The sequence below is a fragment of the Branchiostoma floridae genome, chromosome 4 (assembly GCF_000003815.2).
Source record: "Branchiostoma floridae strain S238N-H82 chromosome 4, Bfl_VNyyK, whole genome shotgun sequence".
NCBI lineage: Eukaryota > Metazoa > Chordata > Leptocardii > Amphioxiformes > Branchiostomatidae > Branchiostoma > Branchiostoma floridae.
The window spans coordinates 15,161,305-15,185,970 of NC_049982.1; the positions used below are offsets into that span (position 1 = coordinate 15,161,305).

Below are 24,666 nucleotides of genomic sequence, written 5' to 3' on the forward strand. Positions count from 1 at the left end.
GATTTTGACTTTTCATATCAACACACCTACTACATCAGAACAAAGTGAGTTCCTTGCCAAATGCAGCATTTGTGATGAATAGCATGGCAACAGTTAATTATGTCCCCTCCTCAGACACAGGCAATCCTCTGGTCTCTCATTACTACAATATAACAATTGGGATTACTGGGAGCATCTGTTCTGGACAGATTCCTGACATCAATCCTAGTTGACCCATAACATATTGCCATTCACATTAGAAAATAAAGGGTGGCAAGACTGTAATTAGATGTCCACCAGACTTTTTATAAGTACTAGAATTACCAATTAAGGGGGCAAGTCAGGATATACCATTTTTGGCACATTGTGGAAGCTGTTCTACTACATGTAGTATAATGTCAAGGACAGTGGAATACAAGATGTATTGGAAAACGCCTGCGTACATGCAAGTACTAAAACTGTTTGCCATTTTTTGCTTTTTGCGGAAGGTCAGCATCTAAAAGAAACAACTGGCTTTGCGACAAATTTCTGTGCTGAATCTCTGCCAAATTGTATTTGGCAAATTGGCATAATATATGATGCATCTTTGTTGCTTTGGTTATGTGCATGGAATGGAGAACATATTAGATACCCTTCCAATTTGAAACAAAAATGATTTTACAAATCTGAAATGATGAGAGTTAGTAATAGACTTGCTGAGGCCAGAGTAGGATCATGTACTGAAGGTGCAGCTCACAGTTCTGTTCCAACAGGGGGTCACCTTCAGAGCTGTTTGTGTCCTATCAGAGGAGTGCCTCGCATCAAAGGCTCAGGCCACAGAGTTGCCTGTCCATCAAACAGGGAAGATTTATTTTCAAAAAGGGTGGACCGCACACTAATGGTTTGGCCAAGGGCTCGGCCATTCATCTAGCTAGGGGAGAATCATTATCAAAGACTGTGGGGAGGTCAGCTGCATGGATTGCCCTGCTCACCACACCTTGAATAAGTGGTGCTGGAGAACTTCAGCAACATCCTGCTCTAACTTAATGATTGAACTTTCCCTGGGATCTTCCCAGTTTATGCAGTTCTTCCATTTTATGTCTTTTATAACCTGAGATGTTGATTGATTTAAACAAAGGGAATTTTATTCCTGGGTAAAAGGGTTGAGGGTTAGAATCCTGCCAAAGCCACAAGGGTTTCACATCAATCCATGCACTCCACTGGTAGAGGTACGGTTGCAATATTTTTGGAGAAAGTTTATGTAAATTGTAAGCATGTTTTAGGATCAGATCAAAGCAATATTTCTAATTAGCAATGATTAAGATATCTATTCTAATAGGTGGTTCATACTTGGTATCAATAGTCTGTGGGCATCAAAGGGTTGGCCTATAACTCTGGATATCTCTTCCTGGATCTATAATCTTTTTGTAGTAAGAAGGTCTCCAGTCTCTTATTTCACAAATTGCAGTCTTGCCAAAACCTCAAGAAATTTGGAATGCAAATTTAATTTTCTGAACCCTTCCTCTTGATGCCCATGCCTGGAGTTGCAATCATCTGATGTCCTTTGACCATGATTTCCATGATTTGATTACCAACACTGAAATCTCTGTGACCATCATAAACTGTAAGTTTTCTTAACATGAAGACATCTGCAGGTGACACATGTATTATCAAAAATGCCTACTTGCCAAATGGGCCATGAAAATTAGATTATTTAGGAATATTCACTTTACACTTTACTTGAGATGTTACATAAACATGTCTGCCTGGATGCAAAAACAAAGGAGTTTTGCAGGGAAATACAGGAAATACCTGTGACATTTGATAGCACTTACTGTGATATATATGTACCTAAATGTAATCTGATAAAATGCTTCCTGGTATGGTGCATTTGCATCCAAATGTAGTTACCATTTTTATCAATATGATAGAAGATGACACTGTCCTTTAATTGCTCAAGTATGGGCTCTGAGCATCTATGAAAATATCTTTATCTTCATAATATTATGGTATTTATTTTCAGATCTGACTTGAATCAGAACTTATCATATACAAAGGTGGCGAAAACTACAAAAGCTTACAATGTACATTTTTCTCCCTCATTGGAGTCTATCTACAACCATTACCTTCTCTCCAATTTGTGAGAGACAAATATGCCATTGCATAACTCATTAAATTTGACTTGCCTTATGGTAGCAACTTCTGACAGTTTCTGCGAGCCATAGCCGAGCACCATATGCTTAGATTAGGTTCCTGATCTTGCCCCAATTAATTGATTATTGGATAATGCAGCAGCGGAATTAGCATCATGGACAGACATACATGTAGGGATGTACAAAGCCACATTCAAATGTGCACCTGTTATCTTTAAAGAAGGGCACACAATAGGCCAGGTACGATCTCTGCATAATCAGCCCAGGAAGGAATGCCATACACAAAAGCCTGTCTTCATTCAATCAATAAATATGGCTTTTCCAATTAAAGTCTGAGAAGGGGCCTGTCAAAATAACTTCCTTACCATAGACTCATTTCTCTTCCAATGTGGTATCTCTCTCACAAAAATATCCCCCTCCAAGCCTTCCACTCATGATATAATGAAACCCAAACTGCCCAATCAACTTCTCAATGATATAGATTTGATTGGATTTTAACTAGAATATGTTGTGCAGTGATCATATCTTAGTCAGCTTAACTAAATCCCATTAGGCACACTGATCAGTGATGCACATCTATTGGACAAGACAGGACAAACATTACAGTCCAAAGAAGACTTATGTGTCCAGTTGGGTAATTATGTAAAGGTACATCCGCAATGCCTTCTTACATGCCAACATTTCACAATATTATCTGTTTCATACAATGAGTTCATAGATACACCAGTATAGAAGATATTAAGTAAAGTCAAAACTTTTTTGATCTATAGTAACTGTGCTTTCACATCTTAACTTAACATATACATTACATATCCCCTAATATCACTGTAGGGCTCGAAATACAGGTTAGTGCAGGTAAAATTGGAGCTGTGCAGGTATTTCTAGTGTCTACCTGCACCCAACCTGCACTGGTCCATGTACTTGATTTTATACATAAATGTCATATGATGTAGGTGTATGTGGATTGTCATTAGCTGCATTGAATGTTACCACCTATAATTTATAAAGTATAAAAGAAAAAAATAGCAATGGTTCCTGAAAATATTTTAGTATGATTCATACTTCCTAAATTCAGAGTGGTGCGGGTAAAATTTGTCTGGTGCAGGTAATTTTCAATGTTACCTGCATCAATGCAGAAAAATATTTCAAGCCCTGTACTGTAGACGTGACAAGATATCTACACCAACATTTCACACGATGTAACCTTTCTGGTATGCTCTAAGGAATTTGAGCGGTGAGTTATACCTTTTTGCTTTGAATCTTGTACCCTATGCAAGCAACACACACAGTTGAATGAAATGGGGTTTAAAAAGAAAACTTGAAGTTGCCAAATGATGCTTTAGACTCTCTTGAAAAGTTGCTATGATTACCTCTAATCATATGGTACTGGCACTAGGCTACTTTACAAGGTAAAATAGACAAAGTGTAAGAAACTGATGTCACAATGCCTTCTAGACCCGATCAGAGAAAATTCTGCCATTGAAACCAGGCTTCTTCAAAAGATAGTCGTTTCTAATTAAATGTTTATACATGTATAGGGCAATTTTCAATGTGGCTACATGTACAATCTGACAATGAATAGTATAACCGGCAAACAGAAATCATATTTTATACAGTATGCAATCGTTACTATTACCTGTGAATGATATATGCATTAATTGTCCAAAATAGCATCATGTTCTAATGTTAATACAGATCACACATGGACTGTCTTCAAGTTAACATATTGTCTTTGATAGACTAGGATTAGTAGGAAAGAAAATTAGTAGCACAAATAAAATAAGTCTGCTACAGGGAACTTCAAATGCTACCAGCACCCATGCAGATATGCAGAGAGAAGTGTCCCAAGCCCTGATACCTGTGTAACCCATCTAAGAACAGGAATGGCCATCTCCTGCTGCTGGAAGGACATGACTCATTTTGTGGCTTACCAAGACTCAAAAGCAAATCTGATTATGCTGCCATGTAATAGAATTTTGCAGTCTTGTGTGCTGAACAATGTTCCATCTGAACTGGCATCTTATTCCAGATAAATCACCCCAAACAGCCGAATGTAGTGCTTAATGTTACAGAGCTGCCTCAACAGAATGTTTTTGAGTCAGTTGCAATCACATTTGAAATTTGCAGACTAAATTTTTACATAAAATGTTTCTCTGTAAGAACCTAACAACACAAAAGTTGCAGGATTTAATATTTATTAGGAACTCAAACCTGTTTTATATCTTCACTCCATATAGATGCAACTATTGTATGCCAACAAAGCAAGGTGTATTCAATCACAGTAATGCCTGAATAACATAGAACTGATATAGTATCCTACTAGTTTATTGTCACACTGAACAGTCTAAGTGACTGCTGGACTCTAGTTCTTCAAGCTAGCCCACCTGTATATATATGACTGTAATAATCCTTGTCCCTTGTGATTTATCTATCAGCTATTTTGTAAGTTATGACTGTCTGAATTAGTAGTTCTATCATGCATGACACGAGTTTACAAAGTCTTTACTAACATTTCAAATTAACCTGAATTATCAATTCTAAACACACTGGAATCCAAAAAGAGCAACTGTTCTTGTGATGCTAGCTATCATATCAAACAAATTCTGCTACCATCTAATAAAGTTTATTATTTGAAGTACAGTGATACATCTATCTTACATCAACATCATAATACTCAGTAGCTAGCATAGAACAAAATTAAAACATCATTGGATCCACAAAGATCTACCAATGCAGCATTAGTATTTTCTGTTGTACGTCCACATGTCCAGGTGTTCAAGTCATTCCTGAGAAGGCATTCTACGATGATGCGGATAAAAGTTTATGGTGTCTGGATAGGTGAGTCTTGGGGAAAAAGGTACTACCTTCAGGACACAAATGAAACTGAAACAAAAATTCTCAGCAACCTTTAGTTGTGATTTTTTGTACCCTCTGGCATCTTTGAACTCTACACCAACCAAGAGGAAACAAAAGCTGCTGTACATGTATATTGGTATATAATGGCAAGATGAGTCTCTTGCTCGTGGCTTCATGTAACCCTCTTGAGCACACGCCCATTCCCAGCATATTTTGACAGTGTCCTAAAATCATTTTGCTATAAGATGCACTTCAGAGTCAATACAAAACACATAGCATAAGTGGCAAAGGTAATCTATAACATAGACACTAGGTAAATACAATGTGCTGCCAAACTGGTATCGCATTGGTACCATTGCCATAAACATGCGGTATTATGACAGTAGACATTAATTAAACAATCTATCATAAATTAAATGCTGCTATTATCTTGTCTTGATTTTGTGAGTTACACACAATGCTTAGGTAGATTGAGTAACAATTTTACTAATTTGTTCTTCATTATCCATTTTAAAAATATTTTCGTATCATGAAATTTCAGCCTACTACAAAGTGCAGTCGTGAAGATTCGGTATGTGACCAGACTGGGCTGGTTTGAATGAGAAATGAGCGTAAGTTTGCCCATATTTGGTGTGGTGATCTGCAGTACTGAAAATGTTGCTGTTGTTATTGTGCCCATTGGCGCCTATCCGGTATCCTCGCGCATCTTCTAATCTCACTTAATGACCCGTTATGTGTACGCAGAGCTGGTTGTTGTTAATTACATGTAGACTGAAAGCGGGCGTGATCCCTACCCTTTCCCAGGCTAAGCCAGAGCCACTAATCCAAAACTATGACGTAATGTGCACCTCGAGGTGAACCTGTGCTCCCCTCCGTCCACCCAGCTTTACTACCCGCCCGTCCCCGCGCACACACCGCCACCACAGCCGGGGATGTGTCCGCACATCGGAAAAAATGTCCCCAATCGTGTCGGTCAGACGTGCAAGGGAATGTTGGCCTTACCTCTGACCCCGCCGCCGTTTCAGTAGAGGGCCGAGGTGGGTTGGAGGCTGGCGAGGAAGAGACGGTCCAGCTCTGTTTCACCACACGATTCCCCCCGCTTCGGTGGTTCCGCACGAGCCCCTATCTACAGATAGATCTCCTCTGTCTTTGTTTAAATAAAATACGATATTTACTCCTAAAAAATAAGTAAAACCACCGAAAAACACTCAAATCATCATTTTTTCCATGCAAGCCTTACCCTGACGGCGATCATCAGAGATCGATTATCCACCACGTGATCCTTTCGTCACGTGATAACCGTGCTACTCTCGCGAGAACTGACGAGACCAGGACCAAGCCAAGATGGTGGGTACTGTGGGTACTTCATGCGTGGTCGCTAAAACTTGCTAAGAAATTGCAATTTTAGCCCTTCTTCTTCGACACAAATGCCGAATGAGCTTAGTATATTTTACGGAGGACCATTTCCAACATAACGACTTCATTGTAGTGTCAATTGTTCCGGATTTAGCGTGTAGAACAGTGTCGAAAATGCAAGGCGTGCGGAGCTTGCCTGATGCCATGTGCTTTCCAACAGGGTGGGAGGGGGGCCCCACAAGTATTTCTCGAGAGTCTGCACGTTTCGTGTTTTTACTCCAAGTCCATGGGACAGTTGACTAGTCTACGTGATAAAGGACAAACTTCCTTGCGGGAAATCAAGTCCTATGAATTGTTGCCTATTGCTTAGCATTCCAGAAGGCGATTTCGGGAGTTTTTTTCTCCAAATAATCTCAGCTGAAGTCCCAAGAGAGTAAAGGTCTAACAGAATAAACCACGGTCTGGGTCAGACCAGGAGGGGTATGTACAGTGTTGTAGGGAGCTTTAGTAGTGTTAAGGCCACACAAGTAAGAAAACAATGTCCGCTGAATACTCCTATATACAGAAGAACCTATTTAGCTATTTTGTTGCAACAGGAGGTTGTACTAATTACATAATTGTGAGGCAGAGGACTTGCCACTCACCAAATTCTTTGGAGCCAGGGGCCCTAGTCAGCACCCAATTTTGGACGACTGTAAAATACTACTTTAATAGTCACATCGTCCTATCGAAGAGAGATGAAAAGCTGATGGCCCTGTGTATGAAGGAACTTATGATGTTAACCTCACGTATCAAACCTTTACACTTATCTTGAAGAGTAAGGGAGACCCAGGGTGATTAGCCAAAAAAGCGAGCCTTATAGCAAAGCTGCGTCACACTACCTCTAACTACTTAAGAATCGTGCTTCACCTAAATTGAGGATGACTGCTTTACTTTCCTGTGTGATAATTTTCAACTTTTTCAGCAAGTTACAGATTTTCTGTTCTCTCATGGACAGGCTCTAGATTACTAAAACTTCAAAGTAAAAGTCACAATGCCATGTTACCGGGAATCACTACATGAGATTGTTTCCTGTAGCCTGACCTGTCTGTATGATGAGAATGGAAGTGCCGTCTGATGTTGCACCTGATTATTGATCAATCCAACCCTGATGGACAGGTCTAGGCTCCGAGTTTAACAACTTACATGTGCTTGTTTTTTTTGTGTAGAAAAAACTAAGATCCCGCATTTGATGAAGAGCTACTAGAATAGAGAAAGGGCATCAGAAATTTTCATCCCGGTTGCCTGTTGTGGGATTACTCACTGAAAAAATTTCTGAATCATGCATTGAATTCTGTAAATCAGATTGCTGTCTATGTATCCCCTGCAGGCTGGTCTTCACGTTCTGTACGAGCATGCCTCGGGGTACGCGCTGTTCCGTGTTGAGGAGGTGGAAGAGGTTGGGATGCTCCTACCCACCGTGGAGAAGAGCGTCAAGTCATACGAGAAGTTCAACTCCACAGTGAAGCTTGTGGCCTTCTCACCATTCAAGTCTGGCACTAACGCACTGGACAACTGTAATGCTATTTCTGAAGGTAGGGACTGCTAACGAGGGATAAATAATCCTGACTTGAAAAAAAGTAAGCTCACTGCTGTGCATGCATTTTGCCCCTGTGCCTGTGATGATCTCCTACTCTCAGAGACTCAGGTCAGTGATGTCTAGAGTTTCAAGACGGATCTGAGGCAAAGCAAAACATAACAGAATTTTTTTTCAATTCTGTTAAACATTGTTTGAATGTATAAACAAATTAAAATCTTTCATACTACACGTACAAGTCAACATGTGTGCTGTATAGTGCATTCATATTAAATCTTTGTGGCTATCCAGGTGGAAGGATAACCCTAAGAACATTTGTTCAAGTTACTGAAAAGCCCCGTGTATGTGGCTGAGCTTTGTCACGGTGTGTGTAGAAACCATTCACCATTGTAATGTTTAAGTATAACCAGCTGAGTATAACATTCGCCAAAAAAGCTTCTCTAACTTTTTTTCCATGCCCAATACAGGAATTCTCCATGATGATCTGAAGGTTTTCCTGGAGAATAACTTTCCTCTCAAGAAGAAGAAAGCCACCTTAGGAATTGGTGACCCCAAGATTGGCTCTGCAATACAAGAGGAGCTTGGGATACTGTTGACGGGTGGAGATGTGGTACAAGAAGTCATTAGAGGTATGTTTCTGTAGTGGAGCATCATTGTTTAACTTAAGGCTTACATCCTGTTGACGATATTTTCTGTGTTGCCTGACCTGTCTGTGTGATGAGAATGGAAGTGCCGTCTGATGTTGCACCTGATTATTGATCAATCCAACCCTGATGGACAGGTTTAGGCGTAAGGTTAAACAAACCTAATGAGTATTGGAAAAATTGTTTTTGTTTGACTAAGAGCTTTTGAAGAAGTCTCTGTTAGGTTAATGTTTTTGTATAGGTACAACTCCTATGTACATGTACTCAATAATTCTGGTTGTATTTCCTTTACTACAGTAACAGGATATGTATTGACTAAATCACATGTGTTATTCAAGCAAATACAGGGTAGTCCTGAAATTTTCTGAGTGATTGCTTGGATTTTATTGAAGATGCATTCTTCCTTCACAGGTATCAAGTTACATTTCCACCTGCTTGTGAAGGGGCTGACTGAGACATCAGCCTCTAAGGCCCAGCTGGGGTTGGGCCACAGCTACTCCAGGGCCAAAGTCAAGTTCAACGTGCACAGAGCAGACAACATGATCATCCAGTCCATCAGTCTCCTGGATCAGCTGGACAAGGACATCAACACCTTCTCCATGAGGATACGGTGAGGAAATTACTAATTAATGATGTGCTGCAGTGGTAGGCCACATAAACAAGAATGCTGATGTGAACAAATGTAGCTGGTTAACAGAGCTTTTGCACTATTTTTGTGCATCTTTCTGTACTTCCGTGATGATAAGATTGTCTGTTCTTGTCAAGTACACTAAAAGCCACCATACTGTTGAAAGGGAATCTGTATGTCAGATTGTTGCAGATTTCCTGTAGCCTGACCTGTCTGTGTGATGAGAATGGAAGTGCCGTCTGATGTTGCACCTGATTATTGATCAATCCAACCCTGATGGACAGGTCTAGGCTCAGAGTAAAACAACTCCCATGTTTTTTGTTGTTGTAATAGTGGTTCTAGTTGAAGGTTCCAAAAATTATTGGCTTCTCCACCAGGCTGTGATGGATCCTGGCAGTTTGTATCATGGACCTTCCTGTAATTCTAACCCACAATCCCTACAGAGAGTGGTACTCGTACCACTTCCCTGAGCTGGTGAAGATCGTGAACGACAACTACATGTACGCTCGTCTGGCGAGGATCATCGGTGACAGGAAGCTGCTGAAGGAGGATCGTCTGGAGGAGCTGGAGGAGATCACCATGGACAGTGCCAAGGCTGAGGCTATCATACAGAGTGCCAAGTCATCCATGGGTGAGTCACAACTTTATGAATAACACTTACATGGATGTCGGTACAGTGACAGATTTTCTGTACTATTGGAGGGCCATGAGAGTCAACATTTCAGACTGTTCCAGTTTTTCTGTAGCTTGTCCTGTCTGTAGTCTTCAGGCTTCCTTGTAAAAAGTAGTTTTGAAAAAAAAATGCAAGTTTGAGGGCATATCACAGTTTTCATTTGCCCCAACTTGTGAAGTTTAGGCCCCCTGCAAATCTAAGGATACTTACAGTATTGATGAAACCAATCCTGATGGTTTAGGCTTAGGGTTTGAATTTGTGAATGACATTTTTTATTTATTTTGTCCTGTTATGTAGAATAACAATCTTAATGTCTATGTTCTGTATGTTTCAGGGATGGACATCTCCCCCATTGATCTGATCAACATCGAAACCTTTGCGTCCCGTGTGGTGTCCCTGGCGGAGTACCGGAAGTCGCTGCACGCCTACCTGCAGGGGAAGATGCACAACGTGGCGCCCAACCTGTCCGCTCTGATCGGGGAGCAGGTGGGGGCGCGCCTGATCTCGCACGCAGGGAGCCTGACCAACCTGGCCAAGTACCCTGCCTCCACAGTACAGATCCTGGGCGCTGAGAAGGCACTGTTCAGGTGGGGGATCATCCTGCTTCTGCCTTAAGATACAGAACAATGGTCTCCTTTACATTATGTGTGCTTCAATTTTTTCAGTTATCAATATTGCAATTTGACATGGTGATGTTTAAGTGGTAGAAGTTCAAATAATGTCCTTACCTTACAGTGTAGATTGGCTTAAAATTTTTGGATTCATACTTACAATGCCTCTCTTTGCAGAGCTTTGAAGACTCGTGGCAACACCCCCAAGTACGGCCTTATCTTCCATTCCACGTTCATCGGCCGAGCAGGGGCCAAGAACAAAGGGCGCATCTCTCGTTACCTCGCTAACAAGTGCTCCATCGCTTCCAGGGTGGACTGCTTCGCAGGTTGGTATACTGTCTTTATTCAACAGTACTTTGAAAAAAGATGTAACTTATGCCACCTGACAAGTACACGTGTAATCAAGGAGCTTTTATCAGTAGGAGAGAGTACGGATTAGTTTCCATTGTTCGTATGTTCGTAGCGGGCGACAAAATTTTATTAACACCCACGTGTCAAATACCCGCATCTGCATACATTTCACCCACGCAAGCTTTTGTTTTCCCTTTGTTTTGTGGTCATTTTCATGGTGGGGCGGCCTGGGGATACAAACATTGTGTGTAGCGATCTGATTTTTGCGATTATGTTGACGATGTTGAACAGAAGAGTAACTTCGGAATACATACAGCGGCGGCAATATTCTCTCTGACTGAGGATGAAATTTCAAAGTCATACGGCGACCGGACAGCGCCGCCGCTCGGGTACGGGCTAAGCCTAAAGGCAAAATTGTCTGAGGCAAAGTCTACGAAAAAACTGGTAATATTCCTACAATTAATGATGACTGTGAAAAACCTGACTCAATGATCACAGGAACCAAGTTTTTTTTAAGTATGCAACAGATATATTTCATAAATCGATACAAATACAAAGTTCAAATGCCTGGAGAACTCAAGACATTATATACGAAAACCCGATCGTAACGAAAACCATGAAAACTATGCTCTCCCGCCTTACCTTCACCTCATTCCAGGCCCGCTGTATCCTCTAAAAACACGGGTGGTTCGACAAAAATGAGCAAGGTTCGACCAACAGTGAACACGCCATTTTACCGAGCACATCATCAACAGTTACGAAAAAATATCAGCTAAATGAAGAAAAACGTCATATTTTTTTAGTAGCCATCTGAAAATACATGTGAAAATTTATAATTCTATCGCAAGAAAACAGACCTCGATCCGCGAAAATAGGCCTAAACTGGCCCATGTTTGTTGTACGGCGAAGAGAAACATATCAAACTGTCCGCCATTTTGCCCTCTACCCCAAGATGACGTAGTCACATGCCTGCCGAGTTTTCCAAATAAGGGAATCGTCGGAAACCTGACCCACTTCGCCTTCTTGCCGATCGGGCTTCGGGCTGGCTTGAGGGCTATGACGTCATGGCGTGGCTCATTAGCATAGAAACCGCGCCAACCAGCGCTACGAACATCTTATCAAAGGGGCACCGCGGCGGGTAGTAAACAAAGCGGCGCTGTGGGATTTAACGGGGCAAAACAAAGGCGCACAGCGGGCGGGTAACTCCATACTCTCTCCTACTGATAAAAGCTCCTTGGTGTAATTGAGTAGCATAAGATTTTGAACTGTCCAAGTTTAGGTCAGCTTGGCTTCCTGTCCACATGATGAGAAAGGAAGTGCCGTCAGATGATATGTTCAGCTGACGACCCAATCCAACCCTGAATGGACAAGTAAAAGATGTCATACCTGTCATCATTACCTGTACAATGAAGTTGTAGATTTCACCAACAGATAAACTAGTGTAAACCTCCAGCAAGACTTTTGTCTACAACATGTAGACTAGGTCACTAAATCAAAGCAGGAAGAAGGCCATTACAAGTTGATCCATCCAGAATCTTGTATGTGCACGATGCTAACATTAAGTAACAAATTTTTGTTCTCCAGATGTTCCAACAGACGTGATCGGTAACAAGTTACGTGATCAGGTGGAGGAAAGGCTATCGTTCTACGAGACGGGGACAGCACCCCGCAAGAACATTGATGTGATGAAGGAGGCATTATCAGAGGTGTGGAGAATCAACTTGTCTTAACACTATTTCAAAAACTTCTTAAGTCTTAACAAGATTTAATTTGTGAAATCTTTTTTTTTCCAGTTATAGAACTATACATACAGTATTTGGGCACTGTCCCAAAAAATGATCTTATTTCAGTGTCTCCTATCTTCTATTTTGTATTCTGCTTTGTAACCTTTTGACTGTTTCCATGCCAGATGAATGAAATGATTGCCAAGAAGAGAAAGGAGGACAAGAAAAAGAAGAAGAAGAGAAAGCTGACTGAAAATGGGGATCACAATGCCACAACAGACGGGGCCGAGGAGGAGGAGACACCAGCAAAGAAGAAAAAGAAGAAAGGCCAAAGTGAGGGAGAACAGTCAGCTGCTGATGTATCACTGAACCAGAGCACCATCACAGATGGAGAAGGGGAGGGGAAGAAGAAGAAGAAAAAGAAGAAGCAGAGTGAGGCAGAAGCTACAGTGACAGAAACAGAGGTGTCGCAGAACGAGGGTGCGGTCGCTGAAGGAGACTCTGAGGGCAAGAAAAAGAAGAAAAAGAGAAAGAAGGTATGAGTAAACCCTGAAGTGAAGCAGTGCAAGTTTTTGTCTTGGTATAATCCCACATTGTATGATTTTAAAGCCAAATTATTTATAGATAGGGAGGTGATGAAGAGCTTTTGGCTGCAGGATATCCATCTATAAGTTTAAGATTTAGAATTGAACTATTTTTAAACTTGAAGGAAGACTTTGTTGGTGGACCTGTCTGAGTGATGAAAAAGGAAGTGCCGTCAGATGTCAAAGTGACGAGTCAATCCAACCCTGATCAGCAGGTCCTCTGTAAAGCAGAAGGGTGATAAGATGTACTGAATTGAGTGTAGTGAAATGACACACTTGGAAGTACTTGTACTGAATGTTAAACTGTTTTGTTGCAGGAGGCAGCTGAGCCTGTTGAGGAGCAGGAGCCAGCTGAGGCGCCAAAGAAGAAGAAAAAGAAGCAGACTCAGGCTCTTGAAGAAAGCATGGTTCTTGCAGATGATGAGGGAGAATCGACACCAAAGAAGGAGAAGAAGAAGAAGAAAAAGGACAAGAAATAGGAAACTAATCAGCTGTAGATACTATCTTACCACACAAACATTGTTAGTTGACATTCTTGTTCATATTGATTTGGCTTGTTTATCTTTACCAAAAATCTGGTAACAAGATGTGACCCAAAGTGAAACTATTGCAAGATGAATGCAATAGTCATTGTATTACCACAAAAGGTGTTTTAAATGTTTTTTTGGAAACTGTCTTATTACAAAAGAAGCTATTTTTTTGTATCAGACATGTCTCATAGCATCCCTGTAGAATTAAGTTTTAGTGGCCTAAATGTACATGGGCAGGTGGTAGTATGGATGTGATGTGTAACATGATTAGTGCCCAGTGCATCTATGTTGGCAATTGCCTGTACACTGTCAAGCTTTGACGATTTAGTCATTTTATTTATAACTTTTTATCTCCACCACTTTCTTATATAAAGAGATCTGGTGTAGTAGAATGGCAGTCAGTACATGGAAGTACCTATACATGTATTTGCCCATGAACTGTAATTCATATTCAGTCATTTCATGAAGGAAGTCCACCCTTCTGTCTTGTGCCATTTCTTTAATTCCAAAATCCTGCTGCAGGACCTTTGTTTACTTGAAAATGGATAACAATGCCATGTGAACATGTTTTCCATAGGGCTGCTAGCATTAAGAATATAAAACATGTGGAATCCCTAAGTACTGTAGTTGTCTGATCTGGTTGGGAAGGCAGACCGTATTATTATACAATAAATGACTTGCCTGAAATGATGAAAACTATGATTCAGTTTCATTGCTTTCACTACAGTACTTGTACCATGTATACATTTAGGTCTTGGAGGAAATGAGGCAATGCATTGTCTGCATTGGAACAAAGGTGTAACTGTTCCAACCTAAGGATTAAAATCACTGTTTTATATTTTATATTTACCTGTCACTTGTCACTCTGTTCATTATTACCCTGCATTAGTTGGACGATTTCATATACTAGTGACTGGTATCATTGACCTTGAGAAAGACTTTGAATTGAAGGGGAGACTAAAACATCCAACTCTCTTTTTGCCACAGAATAAGTTTCGAAAAATGTACACGCATTCTGGCACATCTGTGAAGTACACAAGTTAAGTTTTGTGTGTGTTGAGAACCTGGCCAGAACAGCCATGGTATACAAGTCTGTATGAGCCACATCTCATGCATATTTATTACTTGAAAGAAATTCTCCAGCCAAAACAAAAGTTCTTGTACGTAAACATTGATAAGACATCGTCCAAATAAAACCTGAAACGTGAAGAGACTTCTACCTTTACCGAGAATACCTATAGAGGACCTTCATGTTTGTGTATCTCCGTGGAATAAGCTCCACTGACGTCTTGTACCAAGCCTTGCAGTCCGTTAAAGACGTCTTTACCTCGGTCCGGTACGTCATGGACACGTTCTGGGGCAGGATGACCAATGACGTGCTGTACTCCGTCCGTCTGTTCTTCGTCCAGCAGAGGGGAGACCCTTTCGTCCGCGTGGAGTTCCCGCCATTTTTTGTTGCACTTTGATTGACAGGCAGCATGAGCTGAAGCGCGCACCTGAAGATGACGGTGTCGATGAAGCGTTTCTCCGTCAGGGTGTGGCAGACGAAGGAGAAGTAGTAGATACAGGGCTGCTCGTCCCAGTGTTGAGGGAGGATGGCGAGTTCGCAGCAGCGAGCCGGGGTGATCTGTGTGCAGGGTCGCTGCGTTAGGGCCAGGTACAGCATTCCACCGATCGGCACTCGGGTGCTTATGATTGAAATGCAAAATACGAGAGGAATCAAATAGTGATTAGGAAGTAGTCATAAGTCCACTGAAATGTAACACAACATTAGACGGTTGAAAGTACGAAATGCTTCAAGAACAAGAATAACCTAATACATGCCTTAGTTCTGGTCATGAAAGAAAGCTGTCTAGACGATGTCTTGCTGTCGCGTAGTCGTCTTATGGACCCAATGACAATGTACAAGTACAGATGCGAAAATATTTTTCACATCTGCTTGGAGGCTACCCGAAACACGGAGACGTTTTCTTTCATTGCTGCCTTCCACTAGTGCCACCTCCACGCAACACTCGCTTGAAAAAACGTTAACGCTAGTCCATGGCCAGGATAGGCGAAACAACGTCAACTAACAACACGTACCTTCAACACTGAGAAGAATCAGTCGGTTGGCCAAAGCCGGTTTTCTGGTAGTCGGTAGTCAAGCCTCTCTCTACTCTTGATCTGCCTGGCGAATGCAAGTACTGTATTTTATTTATTTACTTATTTATTTCTGTCATCTAACCCAGGGTTGTCCAGCTCAGTGCTATTGCTATTGCACTGCTTTGCAGTGGAGTCGGCGCCCTGTATTACATGAAAAATATACATGCTGTAACTGGACAATGGGAAGAGCTTGAACAATGCATGTACTAGCCGTCGACCGATGTTCCATCGGATATTTATTCGTTGCGTATTTTTGTTTACACTTGTCACTTCACTAACGTCTTGTCTATCATAGTAAGATATTGGCGAGGCTCTATCGAACTGGATGCGAGACCACATAACTCTACTTGCAAAGTATACGTACGGTCCAAGAACTGAAACAGTGACACACCTATACCTCTTCAGGATGTACCTTTGTAAGCGGCACGTGACATACAATCGATGTGGAAGAAGGACTCTGACTGAGCGTGTTGTAGGATCAGCTGTGCACGATGTCTCACGTTCCGTGTCCTGTACCCCGCTGGGTGTTCGCCAAGTACTGATATTGGTGTTGCTAACAATACAGCCACCTTAAAAACAATTAAGGCCCTTAAGATGTCGGTTCAAACCTTAAGCAGCGAAAACCCGTCGCCCTTTCCCAGACAACAGTTCTGCCTTCTCCGTGAGGCCAGAGGTTGACAACAGTACAATGAGGAACCAAACAGGATGGTGTCAGAAAAACAGCTTTTGTGGTTACCTTGCACCGATCAGGGCTAAGTCCGCGGGGGAAGGGGATGTACCATAGGACATTCAGAGAAATGTTATGCTATAGTACGTAAAGAATTCTTGGTACATGTATCTAACTGCAGGACGCATTATCAGAGCTAACTAATGTGTAAAAGTAAAGTATCAGATGTGATGAACCTTGATAGAATACGCTACAGCTAGACTTCGTGGGCTTATCTGTCACGTGATATACAGGGCAGGATACTACATGTACTTTGCTACTCAACTTCAGCTTAACGTTAGCGATGAAAACGATTTGAAATGCAAGATATGTTGAATTTGTTATATACTATATTTGGGATATTTGAGTCCATCCCAATCCCGTGTTCAACTAGAGCCACACTGAGCACCATGCCATGAACAACTTTAACCATAAATTGCGTTCTGCAATGTGGAACGACCCCAAACCATGCCCAATCCGTTCCATACGCAGCTCTACGTACATAACCATGACGCGGGCACATCATCCCACCCCAGTACTTGGAAAGAGAACACCTACACCTATTAGCACACAGGCAGCAGTTCATGGACGTTCAATAGGTATACGTGAATCTATCTATCGAGCACTCGAGCAATATTCAATGCGAAGAAATTGTGGACTGCAAATCCGACCGACATATCAGGACTATATTGAAGTCGTAGTAAACTAGCCGATAAATCGATGCAAACGGTCAATGGACACTGACAGTCTTATCGGTGATTGTTCCTTTCTTTGCTTTTTAATAGCCGGGATTGATGTGCGAGTGTAGGATGTATTAAATACTTTTCTTATCAAAACTTTTTTTCATATTATTATTTTCCAAGCACATTATCTTTATGGTTGCAAGTTGTGCTATACGGTAAAAACATCACCACTGGTAAATGTACAAAGCGAGGAAAAATTACACATCTGTTCTGAACTTTCATCGAAAATCCCCGTCACTCTTATCATGATAGGCGCACGCATACCTATTATTTCAGACCAAAGGTTCCAGCTACGACCCCGCTGATCTCCGTATTCACCGATTCTCCACAGACGACCGGTACTTTCCCGCTGTAAATCAGTTGTCAAGGCAACGCCTGACGGGCCAACAAGAACGACCGTAAGGGTTGTCCCAAGCTGCCAGTATGCTTTTCAAGGCTTATTCATACTTCCTAATGTAAATTAATGCTTGTTTGCAAGATTGAGAATGTTCTTACAAATGAAGTGTAGCGTAAAAACAACAAACTTCCATGTCTAAAGAACAGGAAAGCTGATGTTATAAAAAATTTACGATGTCTAATGAATTTTGTTCAGGTATCAACCCAAATTTAACCGTGGCCGATGTGATTTATTTCTTTCTCGCCAGGCGGTGCTTCACGACAATACAGAGTATCATAATGTTTCCCTCTAGTTATGTCCGGCAAGAAGATGCGAAAACTTCACACTAAACAGAACAAGAAATTCTATAAAGTTAATATTTATGTTTCACAGAGGAATGAAATCTTTGATTTCTTGTTTGAAAGTAGTGTCTTGGCCATGTAATTCTCATTCACAGACAATGGATATGAGAATTTATTGAGGGTCTTTTTCACTGGTATTGTATGTCATAATCAGGAGAAGATCTCCACTTCAGTCTTTGGAGAGTGATCTAACAAGCAGAGATGATGATGATAATGACAACAGTATATACATGATAGTGATGTACTAGTATCTTTTAATTGTAATTCTGCTTCTACAAAAACTTATAACTTTATTCTAGATACAGGCAAAAATGTATATAACGTCCATTGCAAACTGAGAGCTTTCTTGGGATGGTAAATGCATGTGCCCTACAACATTCTACTGCCTATGATCTTTGTCCATGGTTGGTTCTGTCACAGCCTTCTAGAGAATTTTTGGCAGTAAAAGTGTATGATATTAAAACCTACAATAAATAAATCCAAACCACAAAGTAAAATATTGAGTAACAACTTATATGCAGTATTGAAAAAAAGTATTAGTTGTGTAATGTACTACTTGTAGTAAGCACTCCACATAAAGGAAATATATAGAAAGTAAGAAACATAATTTCTATATTTACTCTAAGAAATAAAGTCAACATTTAATGTATACACTTCAACTTCTGTCATTGGTATTGTTAACATCAGTATTTGCTACATGTTCTTAGATATGAAAGAGTTGCACATATCTATTATGCTAGTCTAGTCTAGTCTAGTCTAGTCTGACAATCTAGTGCCAGCATTCCAAGTCTACATATTAAATGTATGCATTATTAATATTAGCAATGGTGGCTAAAAATACTAAGGTGTGCCCATCACCACTCAGGATGGCAAATTGCAAACCACATACAATGGATACATTTATGTACAAGACACCATCTATACAAGTCTTTTACCAGGTGTTCCCTTCACTGTTTCTGGGATACTGTGTCGTCTCAGTAACCTTCCTCTACTTCTCCAGGTTTGCTTAAACAGAGGTGTCCATTCTAATGTCTTTCATCCCAGCCTCAGTTGTCCTCTGCTACCTCCTCCCTCTCTTTGTCATTACAGTTGTCATGAAAACCAATAGCACATGAACCTGCACCTATCTGTCCTCAGCTGTTGCTGATGTGCCCATTGTTTCCTTACACTAATCTTCAGATGTTTCACTTTCATCTTCTCTGCCATCATCAGAACTACCTGTCTCTCTCTCCACCATTCCCTCCCATCCCTCCCTCTCTGTGGAAGGTGTGTCAGTCAACTGCTCAACATTCTCTGATTCAATCTGGTGGCCTGTGGCAGTCGTCACTTCCTCTTCAGTATCGTTTTCTAATGTCATGTAGGCTTGTAGTGTCTCCTTTCTGTCCCTCTTCCTTCTCCCTGTGCTGACGGCTCGCCCCCTTGTTCTTGTCTTCCTGCCTCCATAGTGTTTCTTCATGTGGGTATTCAAGTTGCTCTTCTGTACAGATTGATATGAACACAAATCACATTTGTAGGGTTTGTCACCCGAGTGTATCAGCAGGTGTGCGGGCATGTTCGCCTTGTAGATGGTTTCAAACTTGCAGGACTCGTACGGACACTTGAAGGGTTTACTCGGCAGGTGGCTCATCAGGTGCTGCTTCAACTTATATGCTCCATAGAAGATTTTACCACAGTGGTGGCACAGCTCGTGCGATGTCCCTTTCCCATGATTCCTTTTCATATGAGACATGACCTTGAGTTTTGAGGTAGCGACAAAACTGCACTCCTCACACTGGAACTCTCCTTTGTACTTACAGGTCTGAAGATGGGTCTCCATGTCTTCCCTACTTCCCCAGAAGTACCGACAGAACGAACATCGCAGGAGCTCAATGTTGTGATCGCTTTTCATGTGCTTTGCTAGATGAGTCTTCAGCATGGTTTGGAAGTCACAGAGTTCACACTTCAACGAACCCTCTCCCAGTCCTGTCAACAACAGTAGTAAAGAAAAAACAAAAAAAAAGAAATATGTTAGGTGAGGTTTCAGGCCTTCCAGAATCCTGGCATTCAAATCATATTTACATTATATGTTGAGCTCAACCACAACACAAGGTAAATACCTGTTATCTTGCATCTGAGCATGAACATTTTTAGACCTATTTTCTTACATGTTGCAGATTTGGGTTTTATGTTGGAAATGGATAAGACAATATTGATTTGATTTGATATGGATGACATCCTCTGTGAAGCCCAAAAGTGACACCCGCATGGGAATAAAAAAAAAGTTTGGTAAAAAAATGTTACCTTTATTATGAAATCTAAGTGGTCAGGAAGGTTGAACTAATGACTAACCACACAGTATGATATAACAAACAATAGGTTCTTCATTTTGTTCTTTTACATCTTCTTTGACTTTGGAATTGTCTTTCATTCTACAACATCATTATCCATTCATCTACCAGTATATTTTTTCCAATCTACTCATATCTTTGCCTATTTTGCAGCTGCTTTGTACGATTTAAAGTATGGTAAAAATTTCTTTATTATTAGAAGCAGACGAAAAGTGATGCATGCACAGATTTCATTCATATATCAGTCATCGAATTAACATGGCATGAACTATAATCCTGGATGGAACAAAATTTCAAGTCTTTTTATAGAGACTTCTTAAGATGTGAAAACATACATAAATCATTTCCCAATATAAGAAGGAGAGAGAGCAGACAAACAAAAAATCCCCAAATCCTCATTTGTAACAAGGTTCAAATTGACTCACCATGTTTTGTAATTCGGTGAAGCTGTAAACAGTACTTGGTTTTGGCTGTGTATTCACACTCCTCACACTCGTAAATTGCACCTTTATACTTCCATGTCCCTTCAGCTATAGGAGCATAAAATGTAGTGCTGTTAAATCACATTTAAAAAAAGTTGCATTGTACAACTTACAACAAAGTTCACCAAAAAATCAATAGTCTACATTGAAAAAAGGGAGCATGAACAATTGATTAGAAAAGTGTGTCAATATAAAATCTTCTGAGCAAAGATCCTTCCCAGTCATCTCATTTGTAACATAAAGCCCAAAACAAGAACAATGTACATCTGGACTTTATGGGAAAATAATGAATAAAACCTGACAAAATAACAAATTCACATGACCTGTTATCACCCCACCCCCAAAAGAATCATCATAAGAGCACATGCACAATCCAACGCTAGTTAACCTTTTTTCGTTGGGTAACCTAGATTCATTGTTTTAAAGAGCTGGATATTTAGAGATTTTAGGTCAACAACGTGGGTTTCAAATGTCAACATTTTCAAGATATTGCAATGAGAAACTACCTTCCATTGACTAAACGGTCCCGAAATACCCTATTTTTATATACAACGGATAAAGGCTTCCCTACGGATAAAGATGAACTAACGTTATACTGAGACAGAAGGTAACATGTGTCTCGTTGAAAAAAAAACACCTTACCTTCATCTGGGTGTTTTTGCTGCATGTGCGTTTTGACCCAGCTCGGAAAGGGGCAACGATAATCGCAAATGGTACAGCCATGCTTCAGTTCTTCCCTCTTGGTATGTTTACAGAGAATATGTGTCTTTACATGTGAAAGTCGAGAAGCTTGATAGTCACACTTATCACACTGGTAAGTTTTTTCCTTGAAGCCAATCACGCCAGGTCTCTTAGCAGGCTTCTTAGCTGGTTTATAACTTTGTGCTTCTACTGTTTTACGCCTGTGTGCTTTCCATGCATGGCGAATATACTCTCTTTTATGTCGGAACACTTGATTGCAGTCTGGACACTTAAAGCTCCCATCAGGTATGTGCAATTTCATGTGTTCTGCAAGTTCTTTGGGATCATCTGTAGAGAACCTGCACCTTGGAAACTTGCAGCGAGGGTGCATCTCATCCTCGTGTTTCAGCATCTCCCCCAGGCTGTTTCCAGTGAAACTGCATCTCACGCAGACTGCACCACCCTTGTGGACAGTGACAGTGTGGTTGTATATGACATGGCTTTTCTCGCTGGTGTAGCTACATTGCGGACACTTGTGCTGCTTCCGGCTCCCACGCGGCTTTCGTGGTTTCCACTTCTCCACAGCGAGCCCATGGTCTCGACTGAGGTGGGCGATGTACTGTATCTCAAGGGTAGAAACAAAACTGCAGTGATCACATTTGTGCATTTGGACTTGGCTTCCCTGCTTCCTCTTCTTCTTCTTCACCTCATCTTTCTTGGGGCCAGATTTAGCTGGTTCCTTCGCATCGCTGTCCCAATCACTGCCTGAGCCAATCTCGTCAGAACTGTTGCCAGAAAAGGACTGGTCAGACACACTCGCCTTCATTCTTCTCTTGCTGGGACCACCACGTTTGTACTTAAGGTCAATCCTGTTACCACCCGAGTCTGAGTCAGGTGAACTTGCATCAATGTTGTATACAGGTATCTCCTTCTTTCTGACACTCCTCCTCAAACCAACACTTTTTTCACTGTAACTTTCTTCCGGCTCTCTTTTTGACATTTTCTTGGTACTTGAGGCTTCTTTATCCCCAGCACTGCCACTTATATTTGTCTCTGACTGCACAGATTTCTTCTTCACAGCATGTTTTCCTCTTGGCTTTTGCACTGGTACTGTCTTCTGCCTTCCTTGTTTGTTTGTAACTTTATGCCTTTGTTGACTAGACTGTCTCTTTGGCTTCTTGTGAACAGGTTCACCCAACTTGCCATCATCAACAGAAATTTCTGTACCTTCATGTTCTCGCTTCTTTTTCTTTTTTCTTGTCTCCTGCACTTTTCTTATCATAGAAGGCTGCAGAGCTTCCCTAGTCTGTCGAGTCTTTTTTTTCCCAATCCTGTTACGTTGAGAGCTTTTAGCTACATGAGTTGTCTTGGTTGTGGACAGAGTTTGCTTTTTTAAAGAAGTAGATAGAATGACTGCAGTTGTCTTAACCTTTCTTCTTAGCATCTCCCTCCTAGGAGGACTAGGAGGTTTGGACTGAGTGATATCTGAAGAATCTTTTCCTATGGACACTCCAGATGGCTCTTCCTGGCTCTCTAACACCTTGCTGGTACATGTACTTGTTGTTTCTGCCTTCTTGACACTGCCTGATGGAGGTTTAAAGCGTGGTCTTGTTGGGATAGGGAGAGGGCCGTGGTCCTCACATTCCAGCAGCATGAAAGAATCATGGTCTGGTTCTGATGGCAGGTGGGTACTGCTGTCTTTCTGCCTCTCACAAGTACCATGTCCACTGTCTTTGCCTGCTTGGTCACTTCTGTCAGCTGACGTAGAAATTTCCATGGATGAGGTAGTAATACATGTAGTATAGTCATTCTTGGAACAGTCTTGAAAAGGCATTGCAGCCATAGTGACGATAGAATTTTTTCCTGACAGCCTCTGTAAAGTTTTCTGTAAAGAGAAATGGTAATGTTTCAAGTACAGTTCAATATGTGTACAGTACACTCATTCCAATTTTCAAGGCAGATTATGGTCACATTATTAGACTTTTCTAATTGACCAGATTTAAAATTGTTTTCACGAAAGGGTAATATTGAAACAATGAAAATCCTAAGGACCTTTCCTGAGTTTATCAACTTAATGAAATACCGGTAGTCCTTCTGACTTGTGTGTAGTCTAAAAAGAGTCCAGGCCCAAAAATGCTTGGTTATCATTCAAAAGCTTGTGTTTAGGTGGATGATAAATTCTCTTTTGTCGCCCCCACTTTATATAAAAAGGATTTGAGATGAAAGCTTATTTATTACTGCTATCATCATGTCGGAAAATTTCTTAATGCCAGCGAATGTCGGACGTGTACCTTTCTTTGTCCCTTAGTGCTGCGGTCAGGTCTCTCTCCACTCAAAAGGGCCTCTACTACTAGTACTAGGCTTTAGAGGATATATCGGGTAATTGCGGTTTGATAACTATCACAATTTGTGTGCACTAGACATTTTTTTATCGCCTAATGAACGGGTGCACTTGCAAATGAAAACAAAACATCTCCACATAGATGTGGAGATGTTTTTGCGTGTAAACGTTGATTCCTATGGAATGGTCAAATGCAGGAATGAGACCTTAGCCTGGGACCTCAACTCACATCCCACCCCACCACACAACACAACACACTGGCACACACCTGTCAGAATTTGGTCTGGTCCATTTACGACAAAACGCCTCATGTGCGGCACTTGGGAAAATGGCGGCTCAATTTGCCGATTCAAAATTTCTGCGAAACTTTGCCTCCTAAACATGTCCAAACATGCGCCGCCGTCAAATTTTCATGTGGGAACCTTAGAGGGGCATATAAGGAAGGCGCCATATCTTTCTCTGGCAAAGACTTGTCGAAAATTGGTTGAAACAGAGTCCCTTTCTGGGTACGTTCGCTATTTTGTATGTCGTGTTAAAGTTTCAGATGATTTAGAAAAATTTCACCATGTGTTACGAAATTCAGATTAATATCACAGGTAGGTATAGCTATGATTTACAACTCCTTCGATATACTCTCTACGGAGTTGTGATTCCAACCAATGACAGGATCCAACATGTGTTCACTGGGCCTATATTCTTGCCCGTAGCGCCGGATTCTTGAACTCCCTAGATTCCCAACGCACTTACCTGCCTTGACGGGGGAAAAAACAACTCCAGAAGTCCCCACACAGTCCACCCCAGGGCTTCGAAGACAAAGCTCCATTCATAAAAGCCACCGGCCGGACATTTCTGGCATTATAAA

The 24,666-nt window shown here is 41.2% G+C and overlaps 3 protein-coding genes and 1 long non-coding RNA gene across 10 annotated transcripts in view; 1 reads left to right on the forward strand and 3 right to left on the reverse strand.

The window, feature by feature from the left end:
* Positions 1–6,093, reverse strand: part of LOC118412805 (tripartite motif-containing protein 2-like) — an 82,275-nt gene extending 76,182 nt beyond the window's left edge. For all 4 annotated transcript variants that reach the window (XR_004830820.1, XR_004830821.1, XM_035815842.1 and 1 more), the window contains exon 1: positions 5,970–6,093. The gene's annotated coding sequence lies outside the window, so the exon portion shown is untranslated. The remainder of the gene's footprint in view (positions 1–5,969) is intronic.
* Positions 6,094–6,185: 92 nt separating this feature from the next.
* Positions 6,186–14,340, forward strand: LOC118412809 (nucleolar protein 56-like). Its single transcript, XM_035815848.1, has 10 exons — positions 6,186–6,314; positions 7,693–7,897; positions 8,367–8,528; positions 8,955–9,153; positions 9,615–9,802; positions 10,179–10,431; positions 10,633–10,781; positions 12,391–12,512; positions 12,716–13,066; positions 13,432–14,340. Exons 1-10 carry the CDS (start codon positions 6,312–6,314, stop codon positions 13,591–13,593), a joined length of 1,794 nt encoding a protein of 597 aa, XP_035671741.1. The 5' UTR covers positions 6,186–6,311; the 3' UTR covers positions 13,594–14,340.
* A 16-nt stretch (positions 14,341–14,356) lies between these two features.
* On the reverse strand, positions 14,357–17,287 carry LOC118412826. Of its 3 annotated transcripts, none has more exons than XR_004830827.1 (3): positions 16,184–17,287; positions 15,727–15,807; positions 14,357–15,332 (listed from the first exon to the last, which is right to left on the reverse strand). It is a non-coding gene; the product is annotated as an uncharacterized LOC118412826 (long non-coding RNA). The 3 variants fall into 3 exon arrangements; XR_004830825.1 differs by having other exon boundaries at positions 15,727–15,811; XR_004830826.1 differs by having other exon boundaries at positions 15,727–15,927.
* A 916-nt stretch (positions 17,288–18,203) lies between these two features.
* The window catches only part of LOC118412808 (zinc finger protein 37-like), an 8,425-nt gene continuing 1,962 nt past the window's right edge, over positions 18,204–24,666 (reverse strand). For both annotated transcript variants that reach the window (XM_035815846.1, XM_035815847.1), the window contains exons 2-4: positions 21,425–23,348; positions 20,726–20,830; positions 18,204–19,935 (exon numbers count right to left, since the gene is read on the reverse strand). In XM_035815846.1, coding sequence (XP_035671739.1) covers positions 19,142–19,935; positions 20,726–20,830; positions 21,425–23,348 — 2,823 coding nt within the window. In that variant the 3' untranslated portion in view covers positions 18,204–19,141. The remainder of the gene's footprint in view (positions 19,936–20,725; positions 20,831–21,424; positions 23,349–24,666) is intronic.